The following is a 14,416-nucleotide window of genomic DNA, read 5'->3' as shown; positions in this document are numbered from 1 at the left end:
TACATCGTGCACTTGATACGCGTACTAAATAGTAACTTTCTATTGGCTTGGTTTACATCGTACTGTTGATACGAGTACTAGTAACTTTCTATTAAATAATCTTAATATTGACAATGCATATCAACGATGACGCATTCAATCGATACAATATGTTTTCTTGATGAGTATTATACCAGCTTAATATATCATTGTTTATATATATCGTCGATATTAAGATTATCTAATAGAAAGTTACTATTTAATACGCGTATCAAGTGCACAATGTAAACCAAGCCATTGGTTTGGTTTACATCGTGAACTTGATACGCGTATTAAATAGTAACTTTCTATCAGATAATCTTAATATCGATGATGTATATAAATAACGATATATTAAGCTATATTATAGTATAATACTAATCAAGAAGACTTAGGATGCTTCCTCATGTGGCATAACTTGCGTAAGGCGATTAAATGAGCGTACGGAAATACGGAAATGCGGAAATACGAAAGACAAAGTTACTAGGACTTACTAGATTTACGTATTTCCGCGCTTTTGTTCCGTAGCTTTATTTCTCCTAAATATTACATGGAGCATATTTTATACGGAAAAGCAGAACGAGGAATTATAAAACATTAATTGTAAACGATATTTATTGATTAAAATGTTTTTATTAAACGGATAAGTTGAAAAAAGAAGCGTATTAATAAAAATTGCAATGAATGAAATAAATATAATTTTTTAAAATGTATACAAATATTTATTTATCACTATACCGTTCCGCATTTTCGCAAAAATTGTGCTTCATGTAATATTTAGGACAACCAAATCAACGGAACGCGTTTACTCCGTTATGTATACTCCTTGTGTGAACACAAATATGTGAAAGAAGATTTAAAAGCTGTAAAGTTTGGCTTATTACATTTGATTGCCACGTTTTTGCTTGCTGCAAATATGATTTTAAATTATATGTTAATGGCTATGATTACACTGGTAATACGAGCATAAAAGCAACCAAAAAGGTACACGGAAGTAACGTAGAAAAAAGTTAGAAAATTATTTTATATCTACAATTATTACAAAAAATTAGAAGACAGACGAAATCGCAGAATGTCGGTAAGACCCATATTTTCTGAACAACGAATATTGTTACAAGGAGCCAGTGATATTTTAATCGTTGAAATGCTATTTCGTCTGACAATGAAAAATATTTTAACTATCTGCGGATGTCACCAACAATGTTCGATGAATTACTAACAATCGTTGGACCTCACATCGAAAAACAGAGTAGTTCGTAATCCAATAAGTGCTCGAATAAGATTGCAGGTGACTTTACGATGGTTGGCTTCGGGTGACAGTATGGTATCACTATCTTATGTTTTTTGCTTGTTCCATATTTCCGCATAAATCCGCGGAAAAGCAGAATGAAACCGCATGGATCCCATTTAGTTACTAGATACTTTTCCGCATTTACGCATTTCCGTGTTTCTGTACGCTCATGTAATCGCACCTTAATAGCTCCTGCCCACAGGACGTGGCAATGCTTGCCGCGCGGCGGAATTTCGTGCGACAGCTAATCAATTGTTACGTCCACGATAGATAACTATATAGGGAAATTTGAAAGTAGTGAAATCAGTGACTTACGTGGACGGTCAACAGAGTGATGGCTCCGCTTTTGGGTCACTCTGCTTTTCACCGAGTTTACCCTGGGTCTCGGGAGCCTGGCGAAACGATTGATGAATCTGGCGAAAAGTCAGCGGTGCTTGTTCTCCTGGCTCGGCCTCGGATGTTCCGATACCACGCGGGTTGATGCGGCCCGCGATTCAGAATTTGATTTCGCAACGTTTGAAATATGAAGGGTAGGCAAAAGTAATTGCAACACAGTCGGATTTTACGACTAAGTATAATATACTGAATAAGTACATGAAGCTACCAGAGACTAACTATGAGAAGAAAATAATTATATATATTGCCTTCTCTACAAATGCGCGCGCTTTTATACGTCGCTTTGTCGCTGAGAGTCGTTCTCCGATTGGTCCATGGAGTTATGGCGAGGGAAGAGATTCATTCCTTTGCATGATGTCACCGCGTCGGTGTCCTGAGTGGTGTTTAGGATTCAGCTTTCATGCTCCTGTTTATGTTGGCTTATCGCACTGAGCGATAGCGGTTTCTTTGGGTCGATCCGAGATCCGTCGATTTCGAGACTCTCCAGCAGCACGCAGCATTCGGCATTTTAATTATAATGTTTTAACGCTCGCGAATATGCATATGCGCACGTACTTACATCTAGTAACATAGGGATATAATATCTAGTGATGTCTGAAATCAGACAAGTCGGCCTCCTGGTCTATAATAATATATTATTAATGTTCTAAAATAGATCCGGACGTTACACAATATGCTGCTTTTCCGTAAGAGCTACAAGGTTATTACGGAAAGCAGCATATTGATTGGCTGTCGTGCGAACTTCCGCCGCGTGGCAAGCATTACCGCGTCCTGTGTGCAGGAACCAGTACGCTTATGGCTGAAAATAAGTTTATAATAATTATTACAAATATTTAGAAATTGCTTACTTTTCACGATTTCATGCTAGGGAAAAAAGTTATATGATTGATAGTAAAATTAAACTCACGTGAAAAAATTCATGATTGATGCCCTGGTTTAACTTTCTATTAAATAATCTTAATATTGACAATCACGACGCATTCAATTGATACAATACCTGTTCTGGATAAATATTATATCAGCTTAATATATCATTGTTTATATACATTGTCGATATTAAGTTACTATTTAATATGCATATCAAGTGCACGATGTAAACCAAGCCAGTGGTATTTAACGAACGACCAAGCTAGTGGCTTGGTAAATTTTGTATTATTTGCATCGTATGAGGAGGGGCAATGGTGGAGACGGGCATACATGGACAGCAGGTCTAAAGGGACGTCTACATTGGAAGTAAGCAGTAAGAAGTAGGAAGTAAGAAATTGACCAATCATAGTTGATTATTCTTCTCACATTCGACTGTGGTTGGTCAATTTCTTACTCTTGCTTCCTACTTCTTGCTATTTACTTCCAATGTAGACGTCCCTTTAAAGAATAGCAACCTTTGACTTTGAGAGACTGAAGGGACGTCTACATTGGAAGTAAGCAGTAAGAAGTAGGAAGTAAGAAATTGACCAATCATAGTTGATTATTCTTCTCGCATTCGACTGTGGTTGGTCAATTTCTTACTCTTCCTTCCTACTTCTTGCTATTTACTTCCAATGTAGACGTCCCTTTAAAGAATAGCAACCTTTGACTTTGAGAGACTGAAGGGACGTCTACATTGGAAGTAAGCAGTAAGAAGTAGGAAGGAAGAAATTGACCAATCATAGTTGATTATTCTTCTCGCATTCGACTGTGGTTGGTCAATTTCTTACTCTTACTTCCTACTTCTTGCTATTTACTTCCAATGTAGACGTCCCTTGACAGCTGTACCATTTGGTACAGTAACATTGGGTGCTTTCCAGCTATGCACACTGTGGCTGTTTACGATAATTCGAGTTGGATTAAGTACGAGTTAGTTTCACTAGGGCCGAGAAATATGATAGGCACAAGCATCTAGTATTTTCAAGATTTATGACAACTCAATGCTGTCCGATAAATCGAGTAGAGTAGAGTAGAGTTAGGGTAGTATAGCGGATAGTATATGTATAAGAATTAACAGTATCAGATAACATAGTTTCGTAAAATATGTAACAATAATATTACAAAACAATTATTTATTATATTTTAGAAAAATTAGAAGCACTAAATTAAATTATGAAAATGATATTAATTTAATGTATTTGTGAAATATTCAATAATAATAGGTTAGAATAATTGTTTTCTACTTTTGGATATTTCACAAATACATGATACCTTTTCATAATTTAATTTAGTGCTTCTAATTTTTCTAAAATGCAACAACTCATTGTTTAGTAATATTATTGTTATATATTTTACGAAACTATGTTACCTGATACTGTTAATTTTTATACATATACTATCCACTATGTTACCCTAACTCTACTCTACTCTACTCTACTCGATTTATCGGACAGCATTGAGTTGTCATGAATCATGAAAATACTAGATGCTTGTGACTATCATATTTTTCAGCCCTAGTGAAACTAATTCGTACTAACTCCAACTCGAATTATCGTAAACACCCTGTGTTACACAAAACTAGTTTATTGGTGGCATATTATCTTACAAGATATTTTAGATAATATATGACCAATAAACTGGTTTTGTGTAACACAGTATAACGTAGCTGGAAAACACCCATTGTTTCTCTCTGTAGTCGCCGTGCGCTCGGGATCGCACCAGAGATGTCGCTTCCGAATGACATCTCTGAGCGTTATCTGGGGAGAGGAAAGTGTCGTGAGTGTGGAGCGTCAGGTAGCTCAGTGGTTTAGAGCAGTCGCCCGGCAAGCGAAAGACCCGGGTTCGAGTCCCGGCCTAGCAGAACCTCTCGATATTTTTCTTCCTCTGGAACGAAAAGATACGCAGATCTCGAATGCATGGCGTCCCGCTGCCACCTAGTATGCCCTCCTCCTTCTATGGAAAATTTTAGTGCGAAAAAATGAAAAAATGAAAACTTTCATGCGAATTGATATCTCCCCTGAAAAGTAATTATCCATATTCATAATAAGTTAATCAACTACGATGTTTGCTGCATGGTGGATAGTTAATGAGGAACAAAACAAAAGAAACGAAAATTTACGTATTATGTGTAAAATTTTAAGAAATACTCAAGATCCTTTTGATATCCTAGAAAAACAATTTTAGGAATTATATAGGTAATAATAATTATTATTATATTATTGTAATTAATTTTATTATTTATTATTTGTTATTTTATTATTTTATTATTTATTATTTATTTTTTGTTTGTGTGTTACATTCATTCTAAAAAAATAATATATAACATGAAGAAATATTATAAGCAAACATGAGAATATTTATAATCTATTATTTTCTCACTTTAATGTAATTATGCTCTATGCAAATGCGCTGGGTTGAGTTGATACATATACTATAGTAAAACTGACTCAACTCGATCCAACTCTGGGGTGCGTTCAAATTCTTTATCCGGGTGCACTCTATTACTAGAAACACTATAGTATACTATAGTATACGCGTACTAAATAGTAACTTTCTATTAGATTCTATTAGATAATCTTAATATCGACGATATATATAAATAATGATATATTAAGCTAGTATAATACTCATCAACAAAACGTATTGTATTGATTAAATGCGTTGCCGCTGTTATACATTGTTGATATTAAGATTATCTAATAGAAAATTACTATTTAGTACCAAGCGTATCAAGTACACGATATAAACCAAGTCATTGGCTGGTTTATATCGTGCACTTGATATCAAATGTCGCTGTCGGACGTCGAACGTAGTCAATGGTCCAATAAGACCTGTTCTATAATACGTGGTATGTCGCTGTTAGACGTCGAACGCAGTTGATAGGCCAATCAGAGGATTTGTTTTTCGAGACGAGTTCTCCTGATTGGACCATTGATTGCGTTCTGACATCCAACTATAACATACGACGTATTGTAGAACCGGACTAAGGAGAACTCGTCTCGAAAAAAAATCCTCTGGCCGATATTCATAGTCGAATCTTATTTCAAGATCGTCTTAAGTAATGTCTTAAGATGCGAATACGGCTCTGTGATTGGTTCATGACATCTTAAAACAGTACTTAAGTTGATCTTAAATATAAGATCTGACTATAAATACCGGCCTCTAATTGGCCCATCAATTGCACTCCGACATACGACAGCGACATACGATGTATTGTAGTACACGGCAATAATCAGAGATCTCAAGGATCATACAAATATATTTCGCTACAATATGCGATATCTGTACGTGTTCGTAACTGCGGACATTAGTGTATTCTAGTAATATCTCTCATATATCCATGATTTCTATGGGATATCTGTAGGATATTGCAATATCCCGACAGGATATCTTTAGGAAATTCCACAGATTTCCCTTTGCTGTGTGGGGCCAGACGACCATCGTGAGCGATGTATCGTGTTTCCTACTAGAGTTCCTAGGAACTTTACGTTCCCACCCCGCATTAATTTTCGTATTACTTATTATAATTAGAATATTTTTTCTGTTAACCAGTTTTATGCAAAATTTGATATTCAGCGAGACTAAATAAAGATTACAAAAAAAACTAGGAGTACATTTTTTATTATAAGTATAATTTCTCTTTTATTTGCTATTGAGTTGTTTTAGGTATTCGTATTATTTATAATTAGAATATTTTTTTTATTAACTATTAGTTTTATGTCTTATATTTTACGACACTTCTGAAATAAAACATCTACCGCTTTAAATTTCAAATCTACAGCTTTTTGGTATGCTATTTACTACCTAATTTTTCAACTACCTGGCAACACTGGGTCGCTCTCAGGTTTCTCTCTGGTTTGATCTATATATATACGTCATTGACTCAAAAACATTAGAAATACTCAAATTATTTTTGTTTAATTATTTTAAAATCTAGATGAAACAAAATTCAACTTTTGAAATGAAATAAAATAAAAGAAATATGGTAATTATATAGTTTACATTCCTCACCTCCGATTTTAACGAAAAAATACTCAATCGACGCACTTTTTAAAGGCAAACAACTTCTCTATTTGGAAAAATCGTCGCTCTTTACTACGAAACGAAATATTAATTGACAAAGTTGATTACTATTAAAGTTAGGAAAACTGTCACTTCGTTGATTGAGTATATTTTCACCGATACTGGAGGTGATGTATGTAAACTGTGTGTAACTGAATAATTACCTAACCTTAATAATGATCCACTTTGTCAATTAATATTTCGCTTCGCAGTAGAGAGCGACGATTTTTCCAAATAGAAAAGTTGTTTGCCTTTAAAAAAACGCGTCGATTGAATATTTTTTCAAATCGGAGGTGAGGAGTATAAACTGTATAATTACCAGAAATATAGCCTAAAATTTGGAACCTTTTTTGGAACGTGTTGGGACGGTATACTTGGTGGCTCTAAAACTTGTATCTTTGTAATCATCTCATCAAGACCTTTAATTTAGTATCTGTTTTAAGTACATTTTTCACTGCCCAAAAATGGGCCACATGTTGGCATCACTCTTTATGAGCACAAAAATTTCACGTGCAAATTTCATAAATTTTCATAAATTCTCACGAAATCTGCATTAAAAACTTAAATTTAAGTTTTATTAAACTTAACAATTACAGAGATTTACATATGTAATCGACATTATAGTTCAAATACGTTTATCAATATATATTAATATAATTGTTACCTTAAATATGTATTTTTTGATAATTAGAAATTATAATTCATTGTATTGATAAGCATTTTGTGTAAAAATATAATCTCGTTCCTATACCGTTACATCTTATATTACTTCGATGTTGATTTCTGAATCTTGCTATTAGAAAGTCGAATGTTATTGAATCTCTTACATGTCTTCATGATCAAAGATGCATCGCCGCTACCAGATATAGCACGTTCACTAAATTTTCCCGTCACCAGGGATTTGTTTAAACAACTTTCCGCTTCTGATTTCACACTCCCACGTAATTTTTCCACCACGTTAGAAACCGATTCCTTCTCTGCGGTAGCAGAAGATACATTTAGCACCTTTGAGGAAGACTGACAAAGTGAAAACGTTGCATTCGCTGTCGTAGATAACATGCTGATCTTCTCTAAAGCAGCTGAAACACAACGCAGGGATGTGACCATAGTTTCAGAGTGAATGTACTTCTCCGAGCATATTTTACCTGTCAAATCTATACTCTCTTCGGTGATGTCAATGTTAGCGCTGTGAACTTTGAAACTATCTCTGTCGAAAAGATGTTGTCTGACGTTAGACAGATTCCTGAGAGATATTTCGCTTCTAACGACCGATTCCGCCGTGTTTTTTGTTTTATGCGGCGTATTGTACATAATTGTGTGCTCGTTGCGCAGCGTTCGGCCGCTTTTTATATAAGGTATCAAACACGACAAATCCGACGGCTTGTGCACGGTGCTGTTGGCTGGTTGAATGGACAACGGCGGTTTATACGCTTTTACTGAAATTTACAATTAGATTTATCAGTCTTTTACTTTCAATTTCCTTTCCATTGTTTCAATCTTGGAACTTTTGATCAACTTTTTGAGTTCCGTTTTCTTTTTACATTTTAGTATTATTTTAATAAAAGGTAGATGTACAGATAGAAAGTAAGATATCAGGTAGGTGTAAAAAGTATTTCAAAAGTTTGATTTGAAAAATAGTTTCGAGTAGGAAAAGATAAGAATAGTTTTATTGTAAAAAAATAGAAAATTGATAAATTAATGAAAATGACTTTTTTCAAGAATTATCACCTGCAAAAACGTTAAACAACATAGAAAGAGATCAGATTTTTATTTTTAAAAATATATTACAAGCCGTATCTTTAAGGGTACGCCGCGACTCAAAGAGTTTATATATATATATATATTCTCAAATTCTTACAAACCTGTATAGGGCGTTCTAATATAAACTGAACTGCTCTCGTCGCGTGGTAAACCATAAACAGTAGGTGGAAAATTGATGTTACTGGTATTGAAAGTGCCTGTTGCAATATGCGAATTTAATTTTGTTTTAATAATACTTTAAAATTTTTGTTTTAATTGTCGTATAATAAATATAGGCTATTATACTTGTCGTGTTGTGGCTGAAGTTTCCTTGGCTTCTTCTAGATTTCTCGTGTGTCGTGTTGTTTATGATCATGGATAATGCGGGTTGCAGTCTCTGAACGACTTTTAGGATCAATTCACAACGTTTTATTACACGCAATTGTTGCGGTTCCGTCGCGTTTTGCACCAGAAGAGTCTTAGCGGCTGCGTTGGCTTCAAATATAGCTGTGGAGTAAAATAAAAAAAACTTGTGTATCTCATATGACAAAAATACAATCAATCGAATTGTATGATCTTGTTTATGCATCGACTGTTTAATATGCGTATCAAATAGCAATTTTATGCTAAATTATCACTTTGGCTACACACACACACGCGCACACACACGCGCACACACGCGCACATACGCGCACACACGCCGGCATTAAACATATGTGACGGTGTAGTGTAATTTTTCTTTATATATATATATATATATATATATGTGTGTGTGTGTGTGTACATATATATATATACATATATTTTTTATATATACATATATATATATATTTAATTTAATTATAAATAATATAATTATTTATAATTAATTATAAATAATTATAATATATATATATATATGTATATATTATAATTATTTATAATTAATTATAAATATAATTAATTATATATATAATTAATTATATATATATATTTAATTTAGAGAAATTTTCTAATTTAATACAATTATATAAAAAAATACGAGATGAGTTGCAGAGGCTTTTCCAGGAACCACAGAAAATCCTCATCCTGTACTTTTTATATAATTATGTAAAATTAGTTTCTATATATATACACACACACACACGCACACACACATACACACATACATATACACATACACACATGTATATATGTATGTATGTATGTGTGTGTGTGTGTATAGAAACTAATTTTACATAATTATATAAAAAGTACAGGATGAGGATTTTCTGTGATTCCTGGAAAATCCGTTTTAACTAAAAAATGAAAATAAAAGTTACAATCTCCAATGGCCTTGACTTTTACAAATGTTATACAAATGATGATGTTAAAAATTCAAGAGGTTTTAGTCGTCATTTCGACGTGGTCATTTCCAAATGGTCCACTCACGTCATTATCATCATATCCACGTCGTTAATCCTGGGTAAAGCTAAGAACGGATAAAAAATTATCGTAGAAATTTACGATAATTCGAAAAAACATTCCGACAAAAGTTACTTTTCTTCGACATAGCGTCATTATAGGGGATTCCCTTTGAAGAAAACAAAGGTTACCCAATTTTCGCCGAATGCAGCGCCATCTATCAGAAATAAAAAAAAAGTTCAGACAAAAGTTACGTGTTTTTGGATGTAGAATCCGAATCTGTAATAAAAAGTAGGGGTTCCCATTTAATATTTCAAAGATATTTCAAAGATATTTCATCCCCAGGGGGGGCGGAAGATGGATAATTTTTGTGGGATTGAATTGCGCCCTCGAAACTATTGAGGGTTTATTTGGGACATTTTTGTCGTACAATGCTTATTTTTCGAGATATTTAGCAGTCTCAAGTTAAAAAAAACACCCTGTATAGTGTATTAAACTATGTTAATTAGTAAATTAAATTAATTTGCATTAGGCTTCTGGTTAGTCGCTGTGATTGTCCTTGTTTAATGACGCCAGAAGCGAGAAAACGCATGCTAAGATTTCGTCCGTTATACTTTTAATAAAAAAGATATATCTATAAAGTGACATTAGTGATCCATTCAGAACATTTATAAAATTGTCCACTTTTCTTTTGCTCGAACAATTAATAAATAATCGCAAAATTAACTTGACATGGAATCTTCCTTTTTAATCTCTTTTCTCAAGATTATGTCAATGTTAATTTTGACTATTTATTGATTGTTCGAGCAAAAGAAAAGTATTCGGATAATTTTACAAGTATGCTGAATCGTTCACCAATGCCATTTTGTGGACATATTTTTTCAATTAAAAGTGTAACGGCCGAAATTTTGACATGCGTTTTCTCGCTTTTGATGTTAAACAACGACAGCTACAGCGATAAGTCTGGAGCCTTAATTATATGAGCTTGGTATATCATCGTTTACAAGCATCCTTGATTAAAGTAATATGATAAGAAATATACCTGTTTACACTTTAATTTTGACGACAGCGTATCAAGCTAGTACAATTTGCATTATATAGACGTATCAATAAAGATATTTTAATATAAAATTACTAAATAGTATGTGCATTCAACAATTGTTGCAAACAAGGGTCTTGTTTATATTGATCGATGTGTAAGTGATAGTGTATTAATTTATACTAATTAACACATTCAACACGTTACCATGATTTATTTGGAAGGCTCTTCCCCACAGACTACTTTGTATTTTTTTCATAATTGTGTAAAACAGACTTAGTTGGACATAGAAGAAAAATTTTACTTTTTGATATATCGTTATTTATACCCATCGTAGAGATTAAAATAATTTAATAAAAAGTATTATAAAGCTTGTATTTACTCTCTCTCTCTCTCAAATTGTTTACGTGTACTAACTAGTAATTTTACATTAAACAGTCTTTATTTCAATAGATATAAACGATGGCATATTAAATTGCCGTGCTTTTTGCTGCACATGTTTGGTACGTTTGTCGAAATGAAGATAATTCGATAGAAAGTTGCTATAAATAACACAATGTAATAATATAACATGAAGTTATATAAAAGAATATAATATAAATACATAATACTATGTAATTATTATATTAGTTATTAGTATTTGGTACACCCCAGTAAACAATCTGTACGCAGATTGGCAACAGGATCTGTCGAATTCGAGCAGAATCTGTCGACAGATCCATAGTCATCTGCGTTCCCAGTCTATCGTCAGACTGCTGACAGGGTCTGTTAACAGGCTCTGACATTAGATTGGCGGCAGATTGCACGCAGATCCTGCCGACAGACTCTGACGGCAGATTGCGTGCAGATCCTGTCGTTTCGTAGGTTCTTCAATTAAATTTTTGGTAGAAAATTTTCTCATAATTTTTTATAATTACTCATAGAATAAGCGCTTTCTCATAAATACTCATAATACTCGTAAAATACAATGAAAAAAAAAGTTTTTCTATATTATTTTTTCATCATTTTTAAGATTTTCTGTGGTGAGATCACATAGATTCTGTGTGCAATCTGTTGCCATTCTACAGACACTGTTGACAGACTCTGCGCAAAATCTGCTCGCGCAGGCTATCTGAGACGTATAAAACGATCAGTGTAAATAATCAAAATGTATGTTTATACCTGCTTTCAATTCTCTTGTCATCATTATCGTCTGACGGTCGATGTTCTCGGTACCTATGTCGTTCATGACTGCAGTCACTTGGCTGGATAAAGCCGAGGCGCGCTGAACAATAGCATGCACCTGCAGCTGAGTTACTGGTTGTCTGTTATCCAGACAATCTGACATCGTTGTTACATATTCTTGAAGACTATCCAAAACTACCTGAATAAATGATACACTCAAGCATTCTCAAAATGACCCTCGACTGCTCGATTATATCTACCTGGCAAAAGGCGGCTGAGTTTATAATAAGATTCACGACATTTTGAAACTTATTCATCTCCAATTGCCACTGTGCGGTCAACAGCTTGACGCTGGAATGCATCTCATTGTTATCCGGATGCAAGTAGAAGGAAGTGATCGCGGATATCAATTCGGTCTCCAAGGATTCGAATCCCGCGAGGCAGTTGCGAATCTTATTATTGCCTAAAACAACCACGTTAAATACTTTTGATCACTCTAAACAGATCGTCCAGATAGACATATTTCGGCATATTGTCTACTTAATAATTAGGATAAGTACGCAAAAATGCGTACTCATACAACAAAAACTTTACATAAAAAAAGTCTTACTTTACATAAAAGAATTTAATGCCATGAAAATTTCGGCAATATTTTGATGCGACGAAAATTACTGCTTATTTTGCCGAAAATAAAACAATTCAGAATTATTGTAATAAGAAATATTTTGATTAAAATTATGGCGTAATAAAAAGGTATTTCTTAAAACAAGTATATTATAAACACGTTGTGTTGTTGCAATAGCGTCACGAAGTATACATTAAGGCTTTTGGTCTCTCGCCGCGATCGTCTTGATTTATAACATCAAAAATCAGAAAATATACGTTAAAAATTCTTTGTAATACGTTGTAATAAAATCTGTTTACAGATTAATACTTGCAATCGATTGAGCAGACCTATAAAATAATCTGGACATTTTCCTTTTGCTCTAATAATAAATTGCCGTAAAATTGACATGACAAAAACATGAAAAAAAATTGATTAAAAATTTATTTACTGATTGTATCCGAACAAATGGAAATTGTTCGGACTATTTTATAAATCTGCTTGATTAATTACAAGTGTCATTTTATGAATACATCTTTTTATTTCAATATATTTTGTAAAAATCTTTAACGTGTATTTTCTCACTTCTGACGTCATTAGTTATGAGTTCCACAGCCAAGAGTAGGTAGCCTTAAAATGTTTGCGTGTTATGTTCAGCATTTTTGTCTATCCGGACGCTAAGAATTTCCATACATCATAAATAAAAGCGACTAACGATTCATGTCTTTGCAACAGGCGATAGCGAACATTCCGATCTGCACGGTTTGGTCGAAAAGTTGGTCGAAATCTTCTATGAGATTGTTCAGATCGTTCTTGGACCGTTCCTTCGCGTTCAACGAACTTCCGCACGTCGTAACGAGCTTTTTCAACACGACGTAAGGATTGCTGAAGACCTCCATGACAAGAGTCAATACCGCTATATTGACTTTACGTTCCAAACGATAAAGAGCATCGGTCAAGGTATGCATAAACAAAGTATTCAGCGCTACGTCCGGTGTCTCCGATTGTAATTGTTGCTTCAGCTTTTCGTATTCCTGCACTATGAATTGGCATGATCCAGTTATAGCTTTGAAATTATATGGCTGGCACACCTGTGTAATCGCCATGGCGTGAGAGAAGACGTCTTCTAGTCTCAGCCACAGTTCCGCGCACTCGGACAGTTGCTCTTGATGCATTTTGTTCGGTATTTCTAATATAATATCTAGTGCTAAATCCATTCTACAAAGATGTACCATAGTGTCAAAAGTGTATACTCAAAATATGAGCGTAAAAAACATGTTGGTTTTCTCACCTGTAAACGAAGTGATTCTCTTTTTCGAAAACTTCTTCCTTCATCGACGGATTCAAGCCAGTGAGCAGCTCTAGGATCATTTCGCAACAAGTACATATTCTGCCACAAATGTATTTCTTGCAAGCCTACACACATTCGTGAATTGTAAAGACAAATAACCAAGAAATGATTATTAAATATTTACATATATAAAATATAAAATGCCTGTCTGTATATTCTCTATTAACTCCTAAACTCTTTGACCGATTTGAGCCAAATTTTGCATAATTACTCTTTATAAATCTTTAGAAAATATAGGCATGAAATCTAGACATTTCACCCCTTCCTCCTGATTTCATTCCCTTGACACTTTGTATCAATTTAGGTTTAAATGTTCTAGATATAAAAAGCCCAGATAACTAGCTAGGTGGTATAACACCTAAGTTCTAGTATAAAATATATTAATATACTAATAATTATATATATATATATATATATATATATATATATATATATATATATATATATATATATATAATATAT

General features: G+C 33.7%; 1 protein-coding gene across 2 annotated transcripts in view; it reads right to left on the bottom strand.

The window, feature by feature from the left end:
* Nucleotides 1-7,068: 7,068 nt before the first annotated feature.
* The window catches only part of LOC116845762, an 8,875-nt gene continuing 1,527 nt past the window's right edge, over nucleotides 7,069-14,416 (bottom strand). For both annotated transcript variants that reach the window (XM_032818822.1, XM_032818823.1), the window contains exons 5-12: nucleotides 13,895-14,019; nucleotides 13,319-13,821; nucleotides 12,260-12,462; nucleotides 11,997-12,198; nucleotides 8,720-8,920; nucleotides 8,536-8,631; nucleotides 7,819-8,109; nucleotides 7,069-7,752 (exon numbers count right to left, since the gene is read on the bottom strand). In XM_032818822.1, coding sequence (XP_032674713.1) covers nucleotides 7,439-7,752; nucleotides 7,819-8,109; nucleotides 8,536-8,631; nucleotides 8,720-8,920; nucleotides 11,997-12,198; nucleotides 12,260-12,462; nucleotides 13,319-13,821; nucleotides 13,895-14,019 — 1,935 coding nt within the window. In that variant the 3' untranslated portion in view covers nucleotides 7,069-7,438. The remainder of the gene's footprint in view (nucleotides 7,753-7,818; nucleotides 8,110-8,535; nucleotides 8,632-8,719; nucleotides 8,921-11,996; nucleotides 12,199-12,259; nucleotides 12,463-13,318; nucleotides 13,822-13,894; nucleotides 14,020-14,416) is intronic.

This window comes from Odontomachus brunneus, unplaced genomic scaffold (genome assembly GCF_010583005.1).
Source record: "Odontomachus brunneus isolate Ranch 3 - 2012 unplaced genomic scaffold, Obru_v1 Obru_scaffold_057, whole genome shotgun sequence".
NCBI lineage: Eukaryota > Metazoa > Arthropoda > Insecta > Hymenoptera > Formicidae > Odontomachus > Odontomachus brunneus.
Note: the sequence above shows the minus strand (reverse complement) of the source record. Positions and strands in the feature narration are given on the sequence as shown.